We start from the raw sequence: 20,667 nt of genomic DNA on the forward strand, positions 1-20,667 counted from the left end.
CTAACCTAGCTCTTCCCCTTTCTGCAATATTCAACATTCTGATAAAACATCAGAGAAAAGGAGTTAATTCTAATCCTTAACAGCAAATTTATCCTTCTCTGGCCCAAATAAGCAGTTTCCTAGAGTATGGGCCTAAACTTTTCATCAGCTCATTATTTTGGAGCTGAAGGTCCTAGAAGTAGAGTGGCTTGCTCATGGACACAACTTGTTAGAGGCAGAATAGTTTTGTGAAGAACCTGACTTTGAATCCCAGCTCTGACTTTTCATACCTGTACGTCCCTGAGCAAGCCAGTTAGACTAAGTCCCAGTTTCCATTTCTTTAAAACGGGTGGTACTGAACTACTTACTTCATAGTGTATATATTTTAGTAGCAGAGCTACAAAAAGAGCTCCTAATCTCTTATTATAATTTCACATTGCCTTCTGGTATGAATTTATCTTCAGTTTGATCAACCCATACCTCCTTAAATGGGATTTTTATCTATATCCTGCTTTGACTAGCTCCTCTACAGCAAAGACCCTCAAATCTCTAGTTCTATCAGAGTTTTCTTTAGGGTTTTGCCAAATTCTAATACTATTAATCCAACATTTCTACCTAAAAAGTCCTTCTCTATCACTTCAAACCCAACACATCCAAAACCAAATGTATTGATTTTCCTTAATCACTCCTCAAGAAAGTCCCCTTCCATTTTTCCATGATAGACTTGGCCTTTTCTTTGATTTTCAGTGATACAAACATTTCCAGGCAAGTTTCCTTCCTCTAGTCTTTTAGTGTGTTCATTACACCTCTGCCAAGTCATTCGCTAATGTTGTCCTAACCCACCCTATCCCATTTTATTTTGATCTATAGCACTGCCCAGTTTGAACCCTCTGCTTAAGAGCAAATTCCTACATGAGTTGGTTTCTTCTGTACTTATTTGTATACACACCCCTAACAGAATGCAAAAACTCTGAGCTGAGGCTGTTTCCAAGCACAGTGTCTAGCACAGAGCACATACTTAATAAATGCAAACTGAATCCAGACCAATCTACTCACTATTTCCCAAACACGCTACTTATTCTTCACACTTTTGTTCGCATCTTTTCCCCATCTAGAATGCCTTCCCTTCTCCACCTGTCCAAACCCTGCCCATGTTTCAAGTCCCTTCTCTGTCACAAATCTACACTAATCATTGTGCCCCCGTTTTCTTTCCCTCACTTGATATCCAAATGCACTTATCTGTCTGTGTTCCTTGTCATTTAGAATCCCGTGCATTTATACAGGTAAGCCCCTAATTTACAAATAAGTTTTGTTCCAGGGGCTGTAAGTCAGATTTTTTGAATTTGGGGCATATTTGCCAAGAGAAACTTTGTTCTTGAGTGTATAAAATAGGGTATAGATTTTTTTTTTACCTATAATATATCTAATCTATAATACTAATATTATTCTAAGTGCTAAGTCAGGTCTTCAGTTATCTTCCAGAAGTTTATTTTTTGAAACAAGAGAATGCTTTTTAATACATGAATATTAATTGGTATTCAGGCAGCAAAACAAAATGAATTTTAGGCAGTGGTGAAAAGATTTTTGTGGGGGAGGGAGAGTGGGGGGAACTGAGGCTGCCACATAAGCAGGCCAAGACTACCATATTCCCATGCCTGCCACAGTCCATTTTTCTAAACCAGGCAGTGCTTGAATTTTGATGGGGGGAAAAAAATTACAATTTCACTCTAATTGGTTTCTTTTGTAATTCCATGTATTTTATCTTATGCATTTTAAAACATTCAGAGAGGGGTCCTTAAGCTTCATCAGATAGCCAGAGGAGTCCATTGCACATAAACCATGCTAAGAACATGTGCTCTAAGTAGTTTTGCTTTCCATAACTTCTTCCCTTCCTTTACTTCTGAATTTACAAGTTCCCTAAAAGCTCCAAATTATTTACAATGGCAAACGGGATCCTGATCCTTCACAGCACAATGCAAAGACTCTTGGATTTGGAGCCAAAGATCTTTATTTCAAATTTCAGCTCTGATACTTACCTACCTGGGTAACTTTGGTCAAGTCACTTAAACTCTAGGCAAACTTAGTCTCCTCATCTACAGAAAATGAGAGTTGGATTAGATGACTTCTGAGGTCCCTTCCTACTCTCAATCTATGGTCCTATATCCCCAAATGGGAGCAGCTATTTTACATGTATGCTATTTTTACCTCTTCAACTACCCATATCCAGAGCTTTTCATAAGCTTATTCAAAAGCGAGTCTTTTCCTTCTTTGTACACAGTCCTCATTAAACAATTTATAATCTATCTGAAAGTGCAGATCTTATCTAGTGGGATTTTTTTTTTAATTTAAAGAAATCTCACCTTCCATCTTGGAATAAATACTATGCATTCATTCTATAGTAGAAAAGTAGTAAGACTTCTCAAAGGGGTTGAAAGACTTGCCCAGGGTCACACAGCTTGAAAGTGTCTGAGGCCAGATTTGAACCAGGACTTCCTGTCTCTAGGCCTGGCTCTCAATCCACTGAACTACCTAGCCTTCCCCTCATTATTAAGATCTTAAAAAACTAACAACAGAAATACCCACCAGGAAGACTTCACTAACTATAATGTGCAGATACATTAGTTGGTTGAGCATTTTCTGTGCTCCCATTAGTGTGCTAAAGAATGCAAAATAGTACTGTTGGAGTTCAGAAATATTTGTGGATTAGAATAGTTAATGCCAGTCGCTTCCTTGGATAGGTGAGGATGCAAATAAACCTTGTAGAATGGATGAGTCTTAAACAGATTAAGAAATAAATAGTATGAGAAAAGACTTGAAAGAGGTTTGGAAGAAAAAGGAATGCCTTAACAGAGGGAGTACATTTGGGGAGTACTGAACAAGTTTGGATAGGCATACACTGTTTTACAAAGATTGTCCTGGAGGCAGCATATAAAATGAATTAGAATGAGTAGAGAATAGAGCCAAAAAGAATCAGTCTTTTGAAGTCATCTAGGAGTCAAGGTCTTGGCTGAAGTAATAGCAGAAAGAATGGAGAGAATGGGCAAAAAGTATAGTCTTGGAAAGGAAGTGAGTGGACTGAATGACAGATTAGACCAGAGAAAGGTTAATACTAACCTCCTAAAATTCTTGATGATCCTGTCATTTGACTAGCCTGGCCTTATTTTGATTAATATTTCAAACTTCTACTTCCCAATCAACTAAAAAGTTAGCCCACTGTCTAATGAGATGGGGGCAGGGGTAGTGTTAAGATTCTCAAAGAGGACTTCAAGTGAACCCAACCTCCTCCCCTTTTGCTTGCACATCAGATTTCCACCTCAGTTGCTAGCTTATCTTTCCTTTAAACTTAAATAACCATCTTCCCTTCAGCACTTTATCTGGATGGGGTTCTGCTGTCAAAATGACTGGCAAACTTGACATAGGGATTGCCTTTAAGAGGCTCCCTGAAGAGAAAGATGAAGTCTTCATCTTTTCTTTCTCTTAAAAAGTCTTGCTCTCTTGAGGAAATTGTCCTCCATTCTCAATTAAGATCACAATGACTATAGCTATAGTTCATAAAATATTCCTTATAAAAAATGGAATTACCATTGAGCCATATCCCCACAAATTTAAGTTATTTGAACCATGCTTCCCATTGATATCAGCTTAGCCACTTGATCATCAAATATTTCTTAAATTGCTCTTTGTAAGTGGGTGTTACTAAGACACAGCCACCATCATCTGTCATCAAAGAGCTTACAATCTAAGATCGCATTCAACCGAAATGACCAGAGAAGACTTCATAGAGGTGGTTTGTGAACTGTACCTCAGAGAATTGATGAGATTTTAAAAGGTTGATATAGGAAGTGAGAACATTCCAGTAGGAAGAAACAGTCATTAACAAAGACACAGAAATGAGAAAAGCACAAGTATACTTGGGAGTAACAAGGCTATTTTTATCAAGGTTGGAAAATAAGGTTCACATAAAGTAGGGAGAAATAAGGCTTGAAAGTCAAACTGAAGAAGCAAAATTATGAAGAGCCTTAACTACTAAAAAGTCTTGACTCAGCGGTTAATTGTGGAAGGGCTCTGAATAAGCAAGTGGCATCAAAAGGGTCTTTTGAGAAAATCAGATGGCAGTGATCAAGGTAAACAAATGCCTGCAGGAGGCTGACAGCCATGGAGGTAGTCAAGGAAAAAAACAACAAACAGAGTAGCATGTCACAAAAGCCAAGTAACATTTGAGAGGGAAAGTAAACAAAAGGAATACAGATAATCAACAGCCTCAGTGACACAGACATGAAGGAGAATGATGAAAAGCCCATTAGTAACTAGGTTTTTTGGTTATTTTAACAGTCCTGTAATGATCAGACTATCCTCCAGTTGTCCTTAATTGTCATCATACATAGCTTGGCTACATAGTCAGTATAGTTTAATATCTAGCAGGGAGGTTTCTGATCTACATTTTAGGATTACCCTAGTTAACGAAGGAGCTTAAGGAGGTAGAGATTCCCTTCTTTTCTAAGATCACCAAATCCTAAATTGGTCTCTTTCCCTGGTCCTTGAGTTGGTAAACAGGAAATCCACACAGAGTCCTTAAACAATCTCTTTGTTCCTCTCCTTAAGAAAACATTTTCTTTTGAAGAACTGAAAAGTTAAATCACTTTAAAACTCTACATGAGGAGAAAGAACATACTGTACCAGAGAGTATAAATATTTCTTCATGCTAGCTACTTGGGATTTCCTGCAACCTATAGACTAAATGTTGGTCAGAGTTCACCCTTGTTCCAAGTAGGCTAGGCCTATTTTGGGCCACTCAAGTGGTTCAGACTGGTTTGGAAGACAATGAAAAGCAGACTTTATAACATTTAATAGAAAATGTTAATAATTAAAAGATCCATTGAAGATACAGCATTGAGATGGATACTACTACCCTCTGCAGTCACACTTAATCACAGAAGCAGTGTATATAGTTTTCTATAATACTATTAAGAGCATGTTGGAAATGAGGCTGTCTGGTCTCCATATGGTCCAGGGAGCTTTTCTCTGTGCCATGCCCATGCATTGGTGAGCCTTTATATAATTTGCCATAGGAAGGTGGAAGGGCAATACATACCAATCTATCATAACAAATATATTCAAATTGTAAGCCCTCTGTATAGATCAATAGTATTATTTTTATTAATAGGGCAATATTATTATGCAGGCTTACCTTATCACTGATTCTCTGCAAAAATCAGGCAATAAAATGTTATAGAAGAGCAATTAGCTTAATAGGAACCATTTTACAAATGGTAAGCAAACAAATACCAGCAGTTTAGTGCTCCTGGGATTCAAGTATCATTTCTGATCATGTTTTTTGTGTTAATCAGTTAAATGATATTCCCCCAGGATTTTGTAAAAATATGGTGAGGTTTGGTAGAATATGTAACGATATTATTTTGAAACAGTTTTATAAGGTCTGCCTGTATTGCTGTGGATTTTGAATATGCAATTAACTACTGATAATCCAAACTAACGTATTGTGTTCAGAAGTGATTAAAAAAAATAATAGATGTTCACGTTATTGGTTAACCTTCTTTGTTACTTATTTCTGTTTTTAATAGGAAAAATAGTAGTGCCTAGTCATTTACAACAATTTTAAAACTTTGAGACTATGAGAATTTAAATATAATTTATTCATTGGAAAATGTTCTTAAGTACATATGTTAAGAGATTTAAAATAAATAATCTTTCCATCTTTCATCAGGTTTTTGCTACAGAGGGCTTAAAACTTTCTTCAGTTCTCCAGGCTTTCTCAAAACAGGTAAATGTCTGCTGAAGATTATAACTTATACCCCAAATTTTGAAGATACAGCATTAGGTATAAAAATTGAAACATTTATTGAGATTATTCTAACTTCCTAATTTGCATTTCAGCTGAAAGATGATGACAAGCTTTTGCTTCTACTGGAAATAAACAAGCTGATTCCTCTGTGTCAGCAGCTTCAACTCACAGCCAAGGCCCCCATTCAAAATAAAATATTTACAAAGGTAAAAGGGCTAGGTTATTCAGCTAGAAAGATAGAATAGTTTTTTTTTCTTCTGTTTATATTAGTATAGACTGCACAGTCCTCTGTGGTTTCACACAGAAGGGCAATTCCTCTCTTCTCCAAGGCTCAGCTGCCAGAATAACTTTTCTCTTGTTATAACTGATGACAAAAAAGCTATAGCAGATTGACTCAGATTAATAAGGAACTGCTCCGATTTAGCCACTTTCCAGATTGTCCTCCTACTGTTATTTGCCCAATCAAAACTAGGCTCATTATCTTGAAGAGATTTCAAGAGAGGAGGCAGGGAGAGGAGGCACCTGGGTGGCTCAGTAAATTGATTACCAGGCCCAGAGAGGGGAGGTCCTGGGTTCAGATATGGCCTGACACTTCCCAACTGTGTGACCCTGGGCAAGTCACTTAACCCCCATTGCCTAGCCCTTACCACACTTCTGCCTTGGAACCAATACACAGTATTGATTGTAAGATGGAAGGTAAGGGTTTAAAAAAAGAGAGAGTCCTGTTCTCTAGATTACCTTAATACCTCAATGAAGAGAGAGTTTTGCTGTCACTGTAGAACTATGTAATTCATGTTATGGGCAAAGGAGCTGCCCTAGGCTCTTTAGAATCTAGAATTTAGGATCAAAGTGCCTATGGAGTTCAAATAACTTTTCTAGTCAAGTACCCACACCCATTACCTCTACCTGCCTTAGATAATGATTTCCTTAATGTAGAAATGTAACTGTGTGGAAATTAAATTGAGTCTTTCTGTAATACAGGTTGACAAATGTATTCTAAAAACAAGATTTGTCATGGCTACATTGACCCAACTTCTCCCAGTTTGCTATAAACTGATGCACAAGGTGAGTTGGTTCTTCCGTAACCTTTATCTTTGTACTCAAAGAAAGAATATAGTCAGTTCTGCTGTAAAGTAACATGTGTTCTAAACATCACCATATCATGCAAAACCACAGGGCAACCAGGAAAAATGGGGTAAGGGAAACACACCCCAAAACCTCATCAGTGACATATGGGGGAGATTGGAAACAGAAGCCTACTACCAACAGTAGCACAGTTTATTATTATTATATACCTGTTAAATAGGTAAATACTACAATAAACATTAGAAGTGTCTGTAGCCTCAGGCTGCTGCTCAGCATGCCCCCTGGATTCCCATGGGGGCTGGACTTGTAGTAAAGATGAGACAACTACAGGTGAGGGGGCAACCTGGATGGGATCTAATGCCAGGAACGGAAGCTCTGGCCATGAAGGAGGTGGGGATCGGATAAGAGGGTGCGTGATTGGTGCTCTGACAGTACTAGAATATATATAATATGGTACTTTATCTTGACAAAGACCAGAAGTTTGTGGAAATGGGTGTTCAAAGAGCTGCAGCTTTGTATGCTGTCGTGAGTGTTGCAGTTATTTGAGTTCTCATCATTTCTCAAAGATGAAATCATATATAAGCAAACTTAAAATTTGGGTTGAGCTCAAATTGTTTTTTCCCTAATATATCAATTGCATTGGAACAAATTGGAATTTTCAAAACAAGTGTTATAGCAGAACTGACTGTACTCCAAAAAATGCCACATTTAACTTTATAAAATTGCTTTTACAGTGCAAATCAGAAAATGATTGTATAAATTCTCTTCAACCCTGGATGGAAAGCAGATGGCAAACAGTTACAACTAAAGACAGTATGGATGAAAAAACTGTAGAAGCTTTCGGGGTTAGATCTCTAGAACATAACATAGCAAACCTGACATTTTTAGAGAGCAAATAATCCTCAAATTCTTCAGTGCTATGAGAAAATTAATTAGGCGCTTTCTACTTGTTTGGGTTTTTTTTTTCTTCCCATAAAGATTTCAGATTATCAAACTTGTGGTAATTCTTAGCATCTAATAAATGTCATGGTAGTTTTCAAAACTTTAACTGCAGTGTGATTTTGTAATGGGCATGCATATCACTGCTAATGTTTATTTAAGAATCAAAACCATTTATTCAGAATGTCTTAATGTTCAATCCAAAGAAACAGCTCTGAAGATGATCTTACCTCTGACATACTACTTGATGTTCTGCTTACGTTTGCAGTTTTTAGTACCATACATAAATGTTTTTGCAACAGTTTCATTTCTGGGAAACTCCTTACTGCTTTGCAATACCTTAAATCTCTAGAAATCATTTATTTTGGAATATGCCTATGTTATTATTAAATCATTGTTTACGGGTATCACTTAATGGAATAAATGTGTTCCAACTGAACTTGTTGTAAAGTGAAATGTTTTCCCTCATAGCCTGAGCCCTTCATTTTATAGCTGGAGATACACTTCTGTAGAGAAAATCCATTAAAAAATAAATTTGGCAACTAACAAAAAATGTCAGATATGGGAGCCAGATCTATATTCTGGGTATTGTAGTGCTGTGTCATTTTTGTAATACTCTACAAACTACAGCATCTTCACCTATACCTACAACCATCTTTTTCCAGACTCTAGATTTTCTTCCATGCCTCCATATATAACAAGTCCCAAACTCAGCTCCCAGCACTCACCAATCTCTTTAGGTGTTTCTAAAATGTGTAGCAATTTCAACATCATACCTTCCCTCTACTATACACTAGAAAAGGTACTATAGAGAATCAAGGGATCTGAGTGCTAGTCCTAGATATGACAACTGTATAATCTTGGACAAGTCATTTCTTCCATCTGAACCTCATGTTCATCTGTTTAAAAGAAACCAAAAGCCTAAAGATGAAGAAAGACCTCTGTGAAGATGACCTTTTACAGATGAAGATAATTTTTAAGGCCCCCTCCCAAGCTCTAAAATTATGTAGTTCACTAAATTCATTTCATAACATATTCTCCCCTAAAAATTTACTCAGGATATGTGTTTTAAAAAACCTTAGTGTGCCTAGAGCTGAGCTTTACACTCCTTAAATAGCAGCCATACAATCAATGCTCAAATGTTGAATTATTCTCTTTTACCTGTGAGAAGCAGCATAGCAGAGTGGAATAGGGAACTAGTTTCAAGTTACCAAAATCAACAAATACAGGCTTTGTAACCCCAGGCAAATAACTTAACTTCTCAGGGCGCTTTAAGAACTTTAGGACTCTAGGCTGCAGAATTACTTCCAGATCTGCATTTGTAAAAGGAGTTTCTTCAACCAATGGCATCAGTTAAGAACCCTCAAAAATAATCAAACATTCTATGTTGGATAGCACTTTTTACTTTTCGTAATACTTTCATTTACACTAACACTCCTTTGCTACCAATTTGAGAATTCACATATTTGAATCTGTGAATCTTAAAAACTGCTCAGACTCTACCGTAGAAGATTTGGTTAAGCTATCCCCTTATTGTAACAAATGGAGGTACTTGATCAGGAATGTATTGGGAATTTTAACTCCACCCATACTCAGACAGTGCCTATGGAGAAGATAAAGTTGTAAAATTCCTTACTGAACAATGAAAAGTCCCCAACTCATAGTGAAGCTAAAACCTTAAGCTAGGTCTATTTTTTGATCTAATACAAAAGGGTACCAAGTACCTATAAAGGTTAATCACTAAAAGGTCAAGCAACTTACAAAAGGCAAGAGGTGTGAAGTTTTAGTCTACTCAGAGAAGGTGATAACAAAAGATGTGAACTACGAATGGTCAGTCCTGGGGAAACCATCTACTATGATTGGTAGATGTGAAAATTTAGGGGAGGCGACACGAGAAAATTTCTTTAAAAGAAAGGGACTTATTGAATTGGAGGGAATTAGAGTTCGGAGTTGGAGTTGGAGTTCTTAGTTGGAGTGTTAGAGTTAGTGTGGAGGAGCTAGCTCTCTGAACTTAGTTGGAATTTTGCTTGGGACAAAATCTTGTGGTGAGTGGATAAAAGACTGACTAGTCTCTCTTAACTACTATTTTCTCTTACTCTGTCTCTCTCCCTTCCCTTAATTCCTTCATTCATATTAATTAAAATCTCCATAAAACCCAGCTGACTTGGGTATTTCATATTTGGGAATTTTTCCCATGGTGTCCACTTATTTTTGATAAAAATCAAGACACTAAAATTATCTTTACAGTTTTGGCAATTCACAGTATTGAAACAAACCCACATTTTCGCAGTCACAAATCTGAGTGCCTCAGCTCTTGGCCATAATGGAGAATAGAAACAAGGGAGGGAAGGAGGTACAAAAAACTTTAATGAAGATCAGATGACAAAGGAAACAGCATGTTGAACAAAGAGTTAGTCGTGGAGCAGGAAGACCAGAGTTCAAGTCCTGTCTCTGATACAATTTTCCCTTGGGAAGGAATCTTAAAATCTCTTGGAACCCCAAGTGGCTTTCTTAGAAGATCCTTACCAAGAGCTTCTCACACTGATGAAATAACAGGTCTGAACAAAAAAAAATAAATGAAGATAAGACAGCCTCGTTCAGTGATTGTGAACCTTTTATAGACCGAGTGCCCAAACTGCACCCTCATGCCACATGTGAGTCACCCCCTTACCCCAGACAGGAGGGAGAAAGTGCTCCCATTGGACTGCTGGGCAGAGAGGTGGGTGATATGAAAAACGTCCTCAAGTATGGTGGAGAGAGAAGGGAGCAGCCCCCTCCAGCACACGTTCCATAGGTTCACCAACATGGGCCTAGTTTCTGCCTCCTCTCACTTTCAATCTCTACTCCTCAGGAAGTCAAAAAGTGTCCTTGGGCAAAGTATACTACCTTATATAAATGTTCTCATGAAATTGGTAAAAGAAGAGGCCTAAAAGGGTCTTTTGTTCCACCAAAGCGAACCCCAAATAAGAACAAAATATTTGGGGGGAAATATTTGCAGCTTCCCCATTGTTTATGTTGTGTTTAAGTAAATGAGAAGAGCTAGGGAGAAACGGAGCATACCCGGGCAGAGAACATCTTGGGAGAGGGAGGAGGGGAGATGAGCTAAGCATTATATATCAAAGATGGACCAGCAAAGTTCACCAATACTGAAATGGCCAGGAACTGAAGCAGAGCCATCCCACAGTCAAAAGAGGGTTATTCCTGTCAATACTTTCTTGTTCAGTCATGTACTCTACCACAGTTGTTACTTTAACAGATATAGATGTGTTTCTTTTGATTTCATTTGTCTTCAAGAGGTTTCTGATTTGTTATTAATTCGTTTCATGACAATTTCTTCATATTCTTTTTGTGTCAACAATCCCTCAGTAATGCTCTTGCTTTCTTCAAATTTGGGCAGCACAACAGCAATATATCCCTCAGTGGATGGCTAGAAAACAAATCCAAAATCTGATGTTGCAGACATGACAATCCCTGCCCCCACCAAAATTTTCAAATAAAGCTTTCTTTTTCTACCTTTTCCTGCAAAATGGATGGCTTATCTAGAATATTTTCATTTACTTCCATCAACCGTCCTCTTACACAGCTGTTAAAAAAAAAAAAGATGATTTTAACTGAAAATTGCCTCCTTTCCTTTTCCAACCCAAGTTCTATTTCAAAACAACTGACCTTGACACAGTATATTCTTCTCCATCTGAACAGGATATCCTACAAAGAGGTGCAAGTTCTGTTAGAAATTGTGCCCCCTGGATATAAAAGAAAGAAAAAGTTTTATTTATATTTTAAGCTTTCTTTAACATATAAACAGTCTTGATATTTATTTACTTGTTTTTAGGCCCTTTCCGTCTTAGAATCAATGCTGAGTGTTGGTTCCAAGGCAGAAGAGTGGGAAGGGCTAGGCAATGGGGGTTAAGTGACTTGCCCAGGGTCACAGAGCTGGGAAATATCTGAGATCAAATTTGAACCCAGGACCTCCTGTCTCTAGGCCTGGCTCTCAATCTACTGAACTACCCAGTTATCCCCAACAGTCCTGATATTTAAAACTAAGAACTTTGTAAATCTTAAAGTATATAAATGTGAATTATTTATATGATAAAATATGTAAATATTATTTATTTGTGACTAGATAACATTCTTAGAAAAACTTAAGAGCAGTAAATGAAAATCATTCAATTTAATAAATAATTATTGAGGATTTCTATGTGTGAGGCACTGTACTAGGTGGTAGAAATACACAAAGATGAAATTTTAGAGTCTCTTCCCTCAAGGAGTTTACAACCTAATAAGAGAAGGATAATATATTTATACACAATTGTCTTGGCATCAAAGTACCTGAATTTTAATCTGGGCTCTGCTGATTATGTGACTACTGGCCAGCACCTTAATCTTTAGAAGTTACAGCATTTATGGAAGAAATGACTGAAGCTAGCCACTAAAAAAAAAAAAGGACAAGACTGAGGAAGGGGACCAATATACTGAAGTGGGGAAGGGAAAGATAAAAATGTAAAAATGGTGAGTGATCAGTTTGGCTAGAGTATATACTGGGTATGAAAGAGTACCTGTAAAATAAGGTTGGAAACAAAGGCATATTCCTAGGCTCCTTCAGGCAAAAGGAAACTACTCAAGGTCTCTGAGCAGGGAATAAAAATTAAATCTTATTTTCATTCTTTTTTAATGTTATAAAGATTAAGTCCCTGATCAAGAGCCTAATACCTAACTTTTCAATAAAATGCCATACTTGTGTTTTTTCATCTTTTTTGTCCTTAGCACTTAGCACAGTGCCTCCTAAAAGATCTCTAATGTTTGTGAACTGAACTATAACACTGCCTACTCTGTAGTAAAAATTTTTCAAAGTGAACAAAAATCAAAGTTACTGTGAAATATGAAATTTGACATGATGGGTTTTATAACACTATACAAATTTTTTTTTTATTTTGCTTCCTAGTTTCAACTTTTTTCTTACTAAAACAAATCAGAAAGTGAAGACTGTAACTGTCACAGTTTAGAAGGGCTTCCTCAGCAAACTTTGAGGAAGACCTGAGGTCATATAGCTTTTTGAGAAACTCATCCATGTATGTATGCTTGTCATCCTTTAAAAAATATTTTGTTGAATTACAATCATTTAGAAATTGTTTTAAAATGAGTAACATCAAAATATCACATGAAACATAATTATTGTGCTAAGATACTTCAATGTATCATGAAGCAATCCTTGGAGAATTTTTCAGCAGGATTATGAAATATAACCAGGGAAGCAGTTGAGGTACATATACCTGTATATATGAAATATGATTAGAAAAAATTGCTTATTGGGTTCATAGTTGGCTAGACTGGTAGATGAATAAACAATGAAGGGATGAACATGGGTAACTGACTCCTCAGTGTGCCCACTAAGTTCACAAGTATGTGACAATAAAAGTTTAATAAATGCTTTTAAAATGTGGTATTAAAAATCTGGAAACAAATTGATTTTGCTCAAATTATAAAATATTCCCAAGAGAAGTTGCCTAAATCTTATAAATACTGCAAGAATTGGTTAAATAAGCAAAGCAATGATAATCTGCCTAACCCAGCAAGACTTGAAGGTGCTGGCTAGCACGTTGTACTACATCACCCCACCATATAGCACTAAAAGCATTCACCCCCTAATCACAAAGATTATATGGGAAAACTAGGAATATTGACTAGCCGTGATTGGAAATATGCTCTCCAGTCCTAATGCCTCTCTCCCTATCCCCCTAACCCCAGTTATTCATTTCTAAATCCAAAGGCATACCACTAAATTATAAATTCTAGGGCATCAAGAAATACTACTTTATGACATTTACAAAAATAATTTTGGGTTAGCCATAGACAATACTCTAAGAATGACACTGGTACAGATAATATTTTCCTGATATTATCAGAAAGGGTTTTTTGATATCTATCATTTAACCCTATCTACTCTCAAAACCTACTTACTTTTATATTACTATTATGGTAAGAAGGTAAATAGATAATTATAAGAACAAGTATCCATACCCGCTTAAACTTCCCAGAAACTTTGTTCTGAAGTCGGCTACAGTTGGCACTAATTTGGTAGTTAATACTCTTAATTGTTTTTCCATTTTGAAGAAGTGGGTGAGATTCTGCCAATGTGATTACACAAATTCTATAATAAAGAAATATTGTTAATTATTTAATTTGTTAATCTCATCCATGACCCAATACCATTTCAAGTACATTTTCTCTGAGTTTTCATTGTATCTACTCAACACACTTGGTCCAGAAGCAATGATTTCTATTCCCCTGTGGTTATTGCTGAGTGAAGGAAAAGAAGGTAAAATTAATATGTTTCGAACAAAATTGAAAACTGCTGCTCCTAAGACAATACAAAAATGTTAGAAAACAGATTAAATCCCGATAGCTAATAGAATAGGACCAGAGAGGACAGGGTTACTAAAAGATAGAAGGGAGAAAGTAAAATAATAACAGTTGATATATGACACTTTTACAAATTGTTTGATATATAGTATCTCATCTATTTCTCACAAAACAAGGTAATACAAATATCTCCTTATTATAAATGATGATACACTCAGATCTATGACAACAGAAATACACATACACTTTTTTTTTACCTTGAGTCACTCTTAGCATCATTAAAAAACAAAACCTTACCTTCCATCTTAGAATCAATATTGTGTATTGGATTTAAGGGAGAAGAGTGATAAGGACTCGGCAATGAGGGTGAAGTGACTTGCCCAGGGTCACAAAAGTAGAAAGTGTCTGAGGACACATTTGAACCCAGGACTTTCCATCACTGGGCCACTGAGTCAACAAGCTGCCCCTTCTTACCATCATTTTTACAGAAACTGAAGGATTAATTAGAAAAATATTTGTTAATTTTGTTAACAATTCTCTACATAGGTGGGGGCAGCTGGGTGGCTCAATGGTTTGAGTGTCAGGCCTAGGGACGGGAAGTCCTAGGTTCAAATCTAGCCTCAGACACTTCCTAGCTGTGTGACCCTGGGCAAGTCACTTGATCCCCAATGCCTAGCCCTTACCACCCTTCTGCCTTGGAACCAATACACAGTATTGATTCCAAGACAGAAGGTAAGGGTTTAAAAAAAAATTAAAAACAAAAAAAAACACAATTCTCTATATAGGGTACTGCCTGACCAAAAAATGTATGAATACAATTAAAGCAAAGGGAATTGGATATTTTAAGGGTATTTATACAGTAGCCTGATAAACTACCTACCTTTCTCTTCTAAGTTCTCTGAAATCTTGCTTCCAGTTTTATCATTCAATTGCAACTGCTCTCTCCTAAGATCCCAATGAGTTCTTAATTACTGACTTTAATGGCTTTTTCTCAATTCTGATGTGACTCTGTGGGCATAGCTTCAAATTGTTTTCCAGAATGGCTATACCAATTCTAAGCTCTACCAAAAGTGCAATAATATATTTATTTCCACACAGCTCCTTCAACAACTGTCATTTTCCTTTTTCATAATCCTTATCAATCTAATATATGATATAGAACCAAAGAGTTTATTTGAATTCAGAGATTTGGAGTATTTTTTAAAGTTCACCAACTGAATTTCTTCCTTTGAAAACTACATGTTCATATCCTTTGACCATAAATTTATCTACCAGGGAGCAATAAGTTCTAATCAATTCTTTATATAGTGGGCATAGCTTGATATGACAGCTTTATCAGAGAAACTTGCTATAAAAATTTTCCTCCCAGTTAACCTGCATTAGTCATTTTAACTGTACTGGTTTTGTGTATAGACTTGTCAATTTTATACAATAAAAAGTATTTGTTTTATCCTCTGTGATATTCTCTATCCCTTGTTTGGTCATTCTTTCCCTATCCACAAATCTGAAAGGTTAATTTCTTTATCCTCTAATTTGTTTATGGTATCAGCCTTCATGCCTAAGTCATATATGTTTGAAGAAAGTAGCCTATACCTAATTTCTACCTGATTACTTTCCAGTTTTCTCAGCAGTTTTTGTCAAATAGTTAATCTTTATCTGTGATCTTTGGGTTTTTCAAACAGTAGGCTAATGGGCTCTGTGTGTTTTGTATCAAATCTGTTTCACTGACTGACCTCTATTTTTTAACCAGTACCAAATCATTTTGATGATTACTGCGGATAGCTTGAAATCTGGTACTGCTAAGCTCCCTTCTTGCCTACTTTAAAATTCTTCTCCTCAGGTTCTTGACAAGGTGATTTTTCTGAAGTATAGGTCTGACAATATTAACTTGCTTATTGCGCTGCAGTGCCTCTCTATTACCTATGAGATCAAATGCAAACTCTTCTGATTATCATGTAAAGCTCTTCAAAACCTGAATCCTTCCTACTTTTCCACTTTTCTTATATCTTACTTCCCACCATGCACTACTCCATGTCTAATAGCAACTCCAGTCTAATAGCAACACTTGCCTACTTGGAGTTCCTCTAACATGATACTCCACCTCTATCCCTATGCAACTGGCTCACTTCCATGCCTGGAATGTTCTGCCTCCTTCACTTCCACGTCTTAGCTTCCTTCAAGAATGAACTCAAAGTCCAAATTCAAAATCATTTATGTTCCCCCAGCTGTTAATACTTTCCCCTTTTAAGTTATTGTCATCTACTCTATATAGCTTGTATGTACCTGGTTACTTATATACCTTCCCATTGGAATGCTCCTTGACAGTAGGGACTGTCATGCATTTCTTTGTATTCTTAGAACTAAGTCCAATACGTAGCACATAAGAAGGGCTTTAATAAATGCTTTTTAACTGACTTCTCCATTTTCATGATAGTTGTTTAAATAACCAGGTTGTTGTTATTCAGTCATTCAGCTGTATCCAACTCTTTGTGACTGCAGAGCTATCCATGGGAGTTTTCTTGGCAAGGATCCTACAGTGGTTTGCCATTTTCTTCTCCTGAGACCTCTCACTACTGGACAATGCTGGAAAAGGTGATATATTCTTTTTTCTTCTTCATATTAGTTACTTCATCTCCTACCCTATCTTAAATATAGCCTATGACTTTGTTGCAGTTGCCATAGGGATACAGAGACTAATTTTTAAAAAGCTGCTACCCTTAAAGAGCTTATATTCTACCTGGAGTAACAAAATAAATTACAAGATATTTTGGTAGGGCAGAACGTACTAGCTGCTAGATATCAGGAAAAGATTTATGTAGGCACTTGAACTGAGCTGAATTCTTCCCCTGAAATGCCCCAGAAAGAGAAATCTAAATGCTAGCTATATCAAGGCTTGTGTCAATGCCTGAGAAACCTACCAACAAGCCCCTATCCTGCTCTTACTGGTCTTTGTATCCCTACATGGAAACTATAATAATGTCATAGGCTACATTTAAGATAGGGTAGGAGATAAAATAACTAATATGAAGGAAGAGTAATTTGCTTTAAAACTAGGAAAGGGAAAGCTAGAGAATAATAATATATCACTTTTTCCAGCATCTCTCCTCACCTTCTCTTAGAATCCACTTTCCTTTAAGACTCAGCTAAACTACCACCTTCTACAGAATTCTTTTCTGATCACCCCATATGCAAGTCTCCAAAATACTTCGTATTCTTTTTTTATATACTATGTATATTTATATCTTCTGTATTATAATGTAAATTAGTTGAGGGAAATCCTAGTTTACCTAGTCCTTGCATAGCCTAGTGCCTGGCAAAAAGTAGTATAATAAAAGCTTGATTATTTTCAATGAATTTGTTTTTTTTTATCATTTCCCAAGAAAGTAAATTTTGTGCATTCAAAGTTAATTGCTTGAAGGCTTTTACAATAATTTAGGGATTTGTGGAGCAATTATTTACTCAAAAGCTTCAAGTTGGATGAGGTATTAATGAATGATGCTACATAGAAATAAAATGATCATAAACATATTAGGTCTCCCATGGCATCTTGAACATGACACTTGACTTTACTCCACTATAAAATAAGAATTCTATTGTACTGCTTGCTTCAAAAAGTTTTTCTGAGAAGAACATTTAGTAAATCTTAAAAGAATACATAAATACAAACAAATAAATATTATTCTTATTTTCAAGTAATAAAATTTTTTCAGTAACTAAAATAACTTAATTCAGATTCACTTGCCTGTTAGAGTGCTGCAAAATACAGTGATCCTCACCCGGCTTTCCCTTAACATCTGGGAAGTACAGAAGAATAAATAAGTTTATCCACAATTGCTAATTTTTTCCTTTTTTTTTATTTTGACTAATTACATGTAATAACTTTCCACATAAGTTTTACTAAGTTATGTGATCGAACTTACCTCCCTCCCCCGATTCCCTACCCCATCTTGTTGCTGGCAAGCAATTGGATCTGGGTTATACATGTATTATCACATAAACATAGTTGCTAAATTAATACTTGCTATTATATTAAAGTCTGCTTAGAGAAACCAACTATAGTTTCAAAGACAAGTGATCATTTTAACTGGCAATCTTAAAACCCACGTAAGTTAACCGGTAAGTTAACAGGTTTCACTATAAAATTTTCTATTCTGCATAGTAGAATATCTTACTCTTCCCAACTTCCCAAAATACAATAAAAAATAAAATCTTTATATTAAAAAAGTAAATGCTTCTCATAAAGAATATTACGGACTGGGGTGGAAATGTTCTTTCATTCTCCCCACATGGTGGCTAACTCCACAGAAGAGAAATGCTCACACATTACAAGTTAGGCATTCGACTGGCCCCCACCTACTACAGGGTGCTGGATTGGGAGAGAACCCATGATGATTGTTGTCTTATCTAGTTGGAAGGCAGGCAGCAGTAAGCCTTATGTTTACATAAGGTATCATATAGAAGGTTATCCGATGGCTCTGATAAAACCATTTTCCCACCAAAGATGGGAGAGACTGGATAGAAAAGTCCGCGGCTTTCCCTGCCATTCTCAAGCCCACCTGGGCTTGCGGCAGCCTTAGAGAAAGGAGTAAATGCAGTCAAGGTTGCAAGTGTTTTAAACAAGCCACCTAGACCCATCTACCATCCCGGCAGCTAGATTAGGCAGGGTGTTCCCACCCCAGACCCATAGCGACTTTTGCCAGGTAGGATGACTTTTAATGAGGAAATCCTTCTTGGGGTCAGTATTTGACTTGAAATCTGAGGCGTGGAGTGATTGCTCCGGGGGCGGTAAAAACACCGCCCACTTCAGGGAGAGCCCGGTCCTGGCATCTGGGTATCTGTTGCGCTTTGCACCGCGGGTAGAAAACTTATTCCTCCCTGGCCAACGCTTTGATTCGAAGGCCAAAGCACCTCTCCCACACCAGCCTCAGTGGCTTACCAGCCTTGTACCAGCGGGTGAAGTAGCGATCCACCAGCGACGGGACTGCAGGAGAAACGCCTCCAGCGTCAGCTGCCATAGTGAGCTCGGCCTCCTCCATACTCCTAGAACCAGATCCAATTACACAAGGCTCACCCAGAAGTCACCGTGTACTTCCGCCTTCCCACACGCTAGCGGTGCGGATAGCGCGCGCACCGGCCCCGTGCGCATGCGGGCGCCCCCACCCTGCAGCCGAAGGTGGCTGCAGCTATGCCGCACCTTAATTTCGAATTAATATGCATCAGTAAATTTAGTCATCCTACAATCCCAGAATGAATAGGTTGTTGGGAACCAGAGGTTGAAGAGTTACTATTAAAAATAAATGAGGAAGGCAATCTTGACAGACTTATGACAAAGAACATTATTCACTCCCAAGGAATGAACTGAAGGAGTCTGAATCCAGATGGAAACATACTATTGTTCACTTTATTTTGTATGCTTTTATTTTGGGGTTTGGGCTTTTTTGCATGATCATATATGTATAACCCAATTGCTTAATATCTCATAGAGGGGAGAGGAAAGAAACAAGTTGGATCTTATAACTTAAAATGTATATTTAATGTTATTACATGTAATTGGGAAATAAAATATATTTTTAAATAAATAGATTTTTGACAGGGAGTGGAGCCAAGATGGTGGAGAAAGTATAGGAACCCATCTAATTTCTACCAAATTACCCTCCAAGGGCAGCTGGGTAGCTCAGTGGATTGAGAGTCAGGATTGAGAAGGGAGGTCCTAGGTTCAAATTTGGCCTCAGACACTTCCCAGCTGTGTGACCCTGGGCAAGTCACTTAACCCCCATTTCCTAGCCCTTACCCCTCTTCTGCCTTGGAGCCAAAGCAGAAGGTAAGGGTTTTAAAAAAAATTACCTCCAAAAAGCTATAAGTACTCAAAATGAATTCTGAAGTAGCATAACCCCCCCCAAAAAAGACAAAATGAAGTATTTTTTCAGCCCTAAACAACTTAGGAGGTCACCACAAAGTATCTAGTGCATCAGGGTGGGGATGGAAGAAAGCATTAGGGCAGAGCCCATCAAGACAACAGTTTCTGTCATAGCCAAAGCAGCACCGAAGTTTTCAGGAACCCTCAGCCACAGATGGTGGGGGGGGGGGGAGGGGGGGAGAAAGCAAATAGATCCTCATAGAAGGCTCTAAAGGCAGCTGCACAAAGAACGTGGAGCTTGGAACAACTCCCTTCACCATATTTATAGAGCCCAACTTTAATAATTTTTGTTCTAAACTAAAAGAAAATAAAAAGGCAGGGAAATGGGCAAACAACTACAAAAAAAAAAACCCTCAAAATACACAATTACTTTGGTGACAGGGTAGACAAACTTAGAAGAATGCAACAAAGTAAAAATTACTACATCCAAGAAAAATAGAAATTGCTCTCAAGCCTAGAAAGAATTAACAGAGGAGCTTTAAAAGGATTTTAAAACTCAAATAAGAGAGGTAGGAGAAAAATTGGGGAAAGAAATGAGTATGATACAGGAAGCCCCCCAAAATACTGAAGAAATTAAGATCTT

At 37.1% G+C, this 20,667-nt stretch overlaps 2 protein-coding genes across 8 annotated transcripts in view; one reads left to right on the forward strand and one right to left on the reverse strand.

Annotated features, from left to right (window-relative positions):
- CTNNAL1 (catenin alpha like 1) overlaps positions 1–8,246 on the forward strand; it is a 97,362-nt gene extending 89,116 nt beyond the window's left edge. For all 7 annotated transcript variants that reach the window (XM_007498978.3, XM_056805894.1, XM_056805889.1 and 4 more), the window contains 4 exons: positions 5,705–5,761; positions 5,875–5,988; positions 6,764–6,847; positions 7,603–8,246. In XM_007498978.3, the coding sequence (XP_007499040.2) occupies positions 5,705–5,761; positions 5,875–5,988; positions 6,764–6,847; positions 7,603–7,767 (420 nt within the window). In that variant the 3' untranslated portion in view covers positions 7,768–8,246. The remainder of the gene's footprint in view (positions 1–5,704; positions 5,762–5,874; positions 5,989–6,763; positions 6,848–7,602) is intronic.
- Positions 8,247–10,153: 1,907 nt separating this feature from the next.
- Positions 10,154–19,337, reverse strand: ABITRAM (actin binding transcription modulator). The gene is made up of 6 exons (XM_001363969.4): positions 19,104–19,337; positions 17,910–17,961; positions 13,826–13,955; positions 11,474–11,550; positions 11,321–11,390; positions 10,154–11,234 (listed from the first exon to the last, which is right to left on the reverse strand). The coding sequence occupies exons 1-6, from the start codon at positions 19,201–19,203 to the stop codon at positions 11,097–11,099; spliced, it is 567 nt and encodes a 188-aa protein (XP_001364006.1). The 5' UTR covers positions 19,204–19,337; the 3' UTR covers positions 10,154–11,096.
- Positions 19,338–20,667: the final 1,330 nt, after the last annotated feature.

This window comes from Monodelphis domestica, chromosome 7 (genome assembly GCF_027887165.1).
Source record: "Monodelphis domestica isolate mMonDom1 chromosome 7, mMonDom1.pri, whole genome shotgun sequence".
Classification (NCBI taxonomy): Eukaryota; Metazoa; Chordata; class Mammalia; order Didelphimorphia; family Didelphidae; genus Monodelphis; species Monodelphis domestica.

Coding starts and splice junctions, on each gene's coding strand:
- ABITRAM (XM_001363969.4), bottom strand. CDS start 19,203: ATGGAGGAGGCCGAGCTCACTATGGCAGCTGACGCTGGAGGCGTTTCT. Junction 13,956..17,909: donor ATTTTGCAGCACTCTAACAG/GCAAGTGAATCT, acceptor TCTTTATTATAG/AATTTGTGTAATCACATTGG. Junction 11,551..13,825: donor TTTCTGGGAAGTTTAAGCGG/GTATGGATACTT, acceptor TTTTATATCCAG/GGGGCACAATTTCTAACAGA.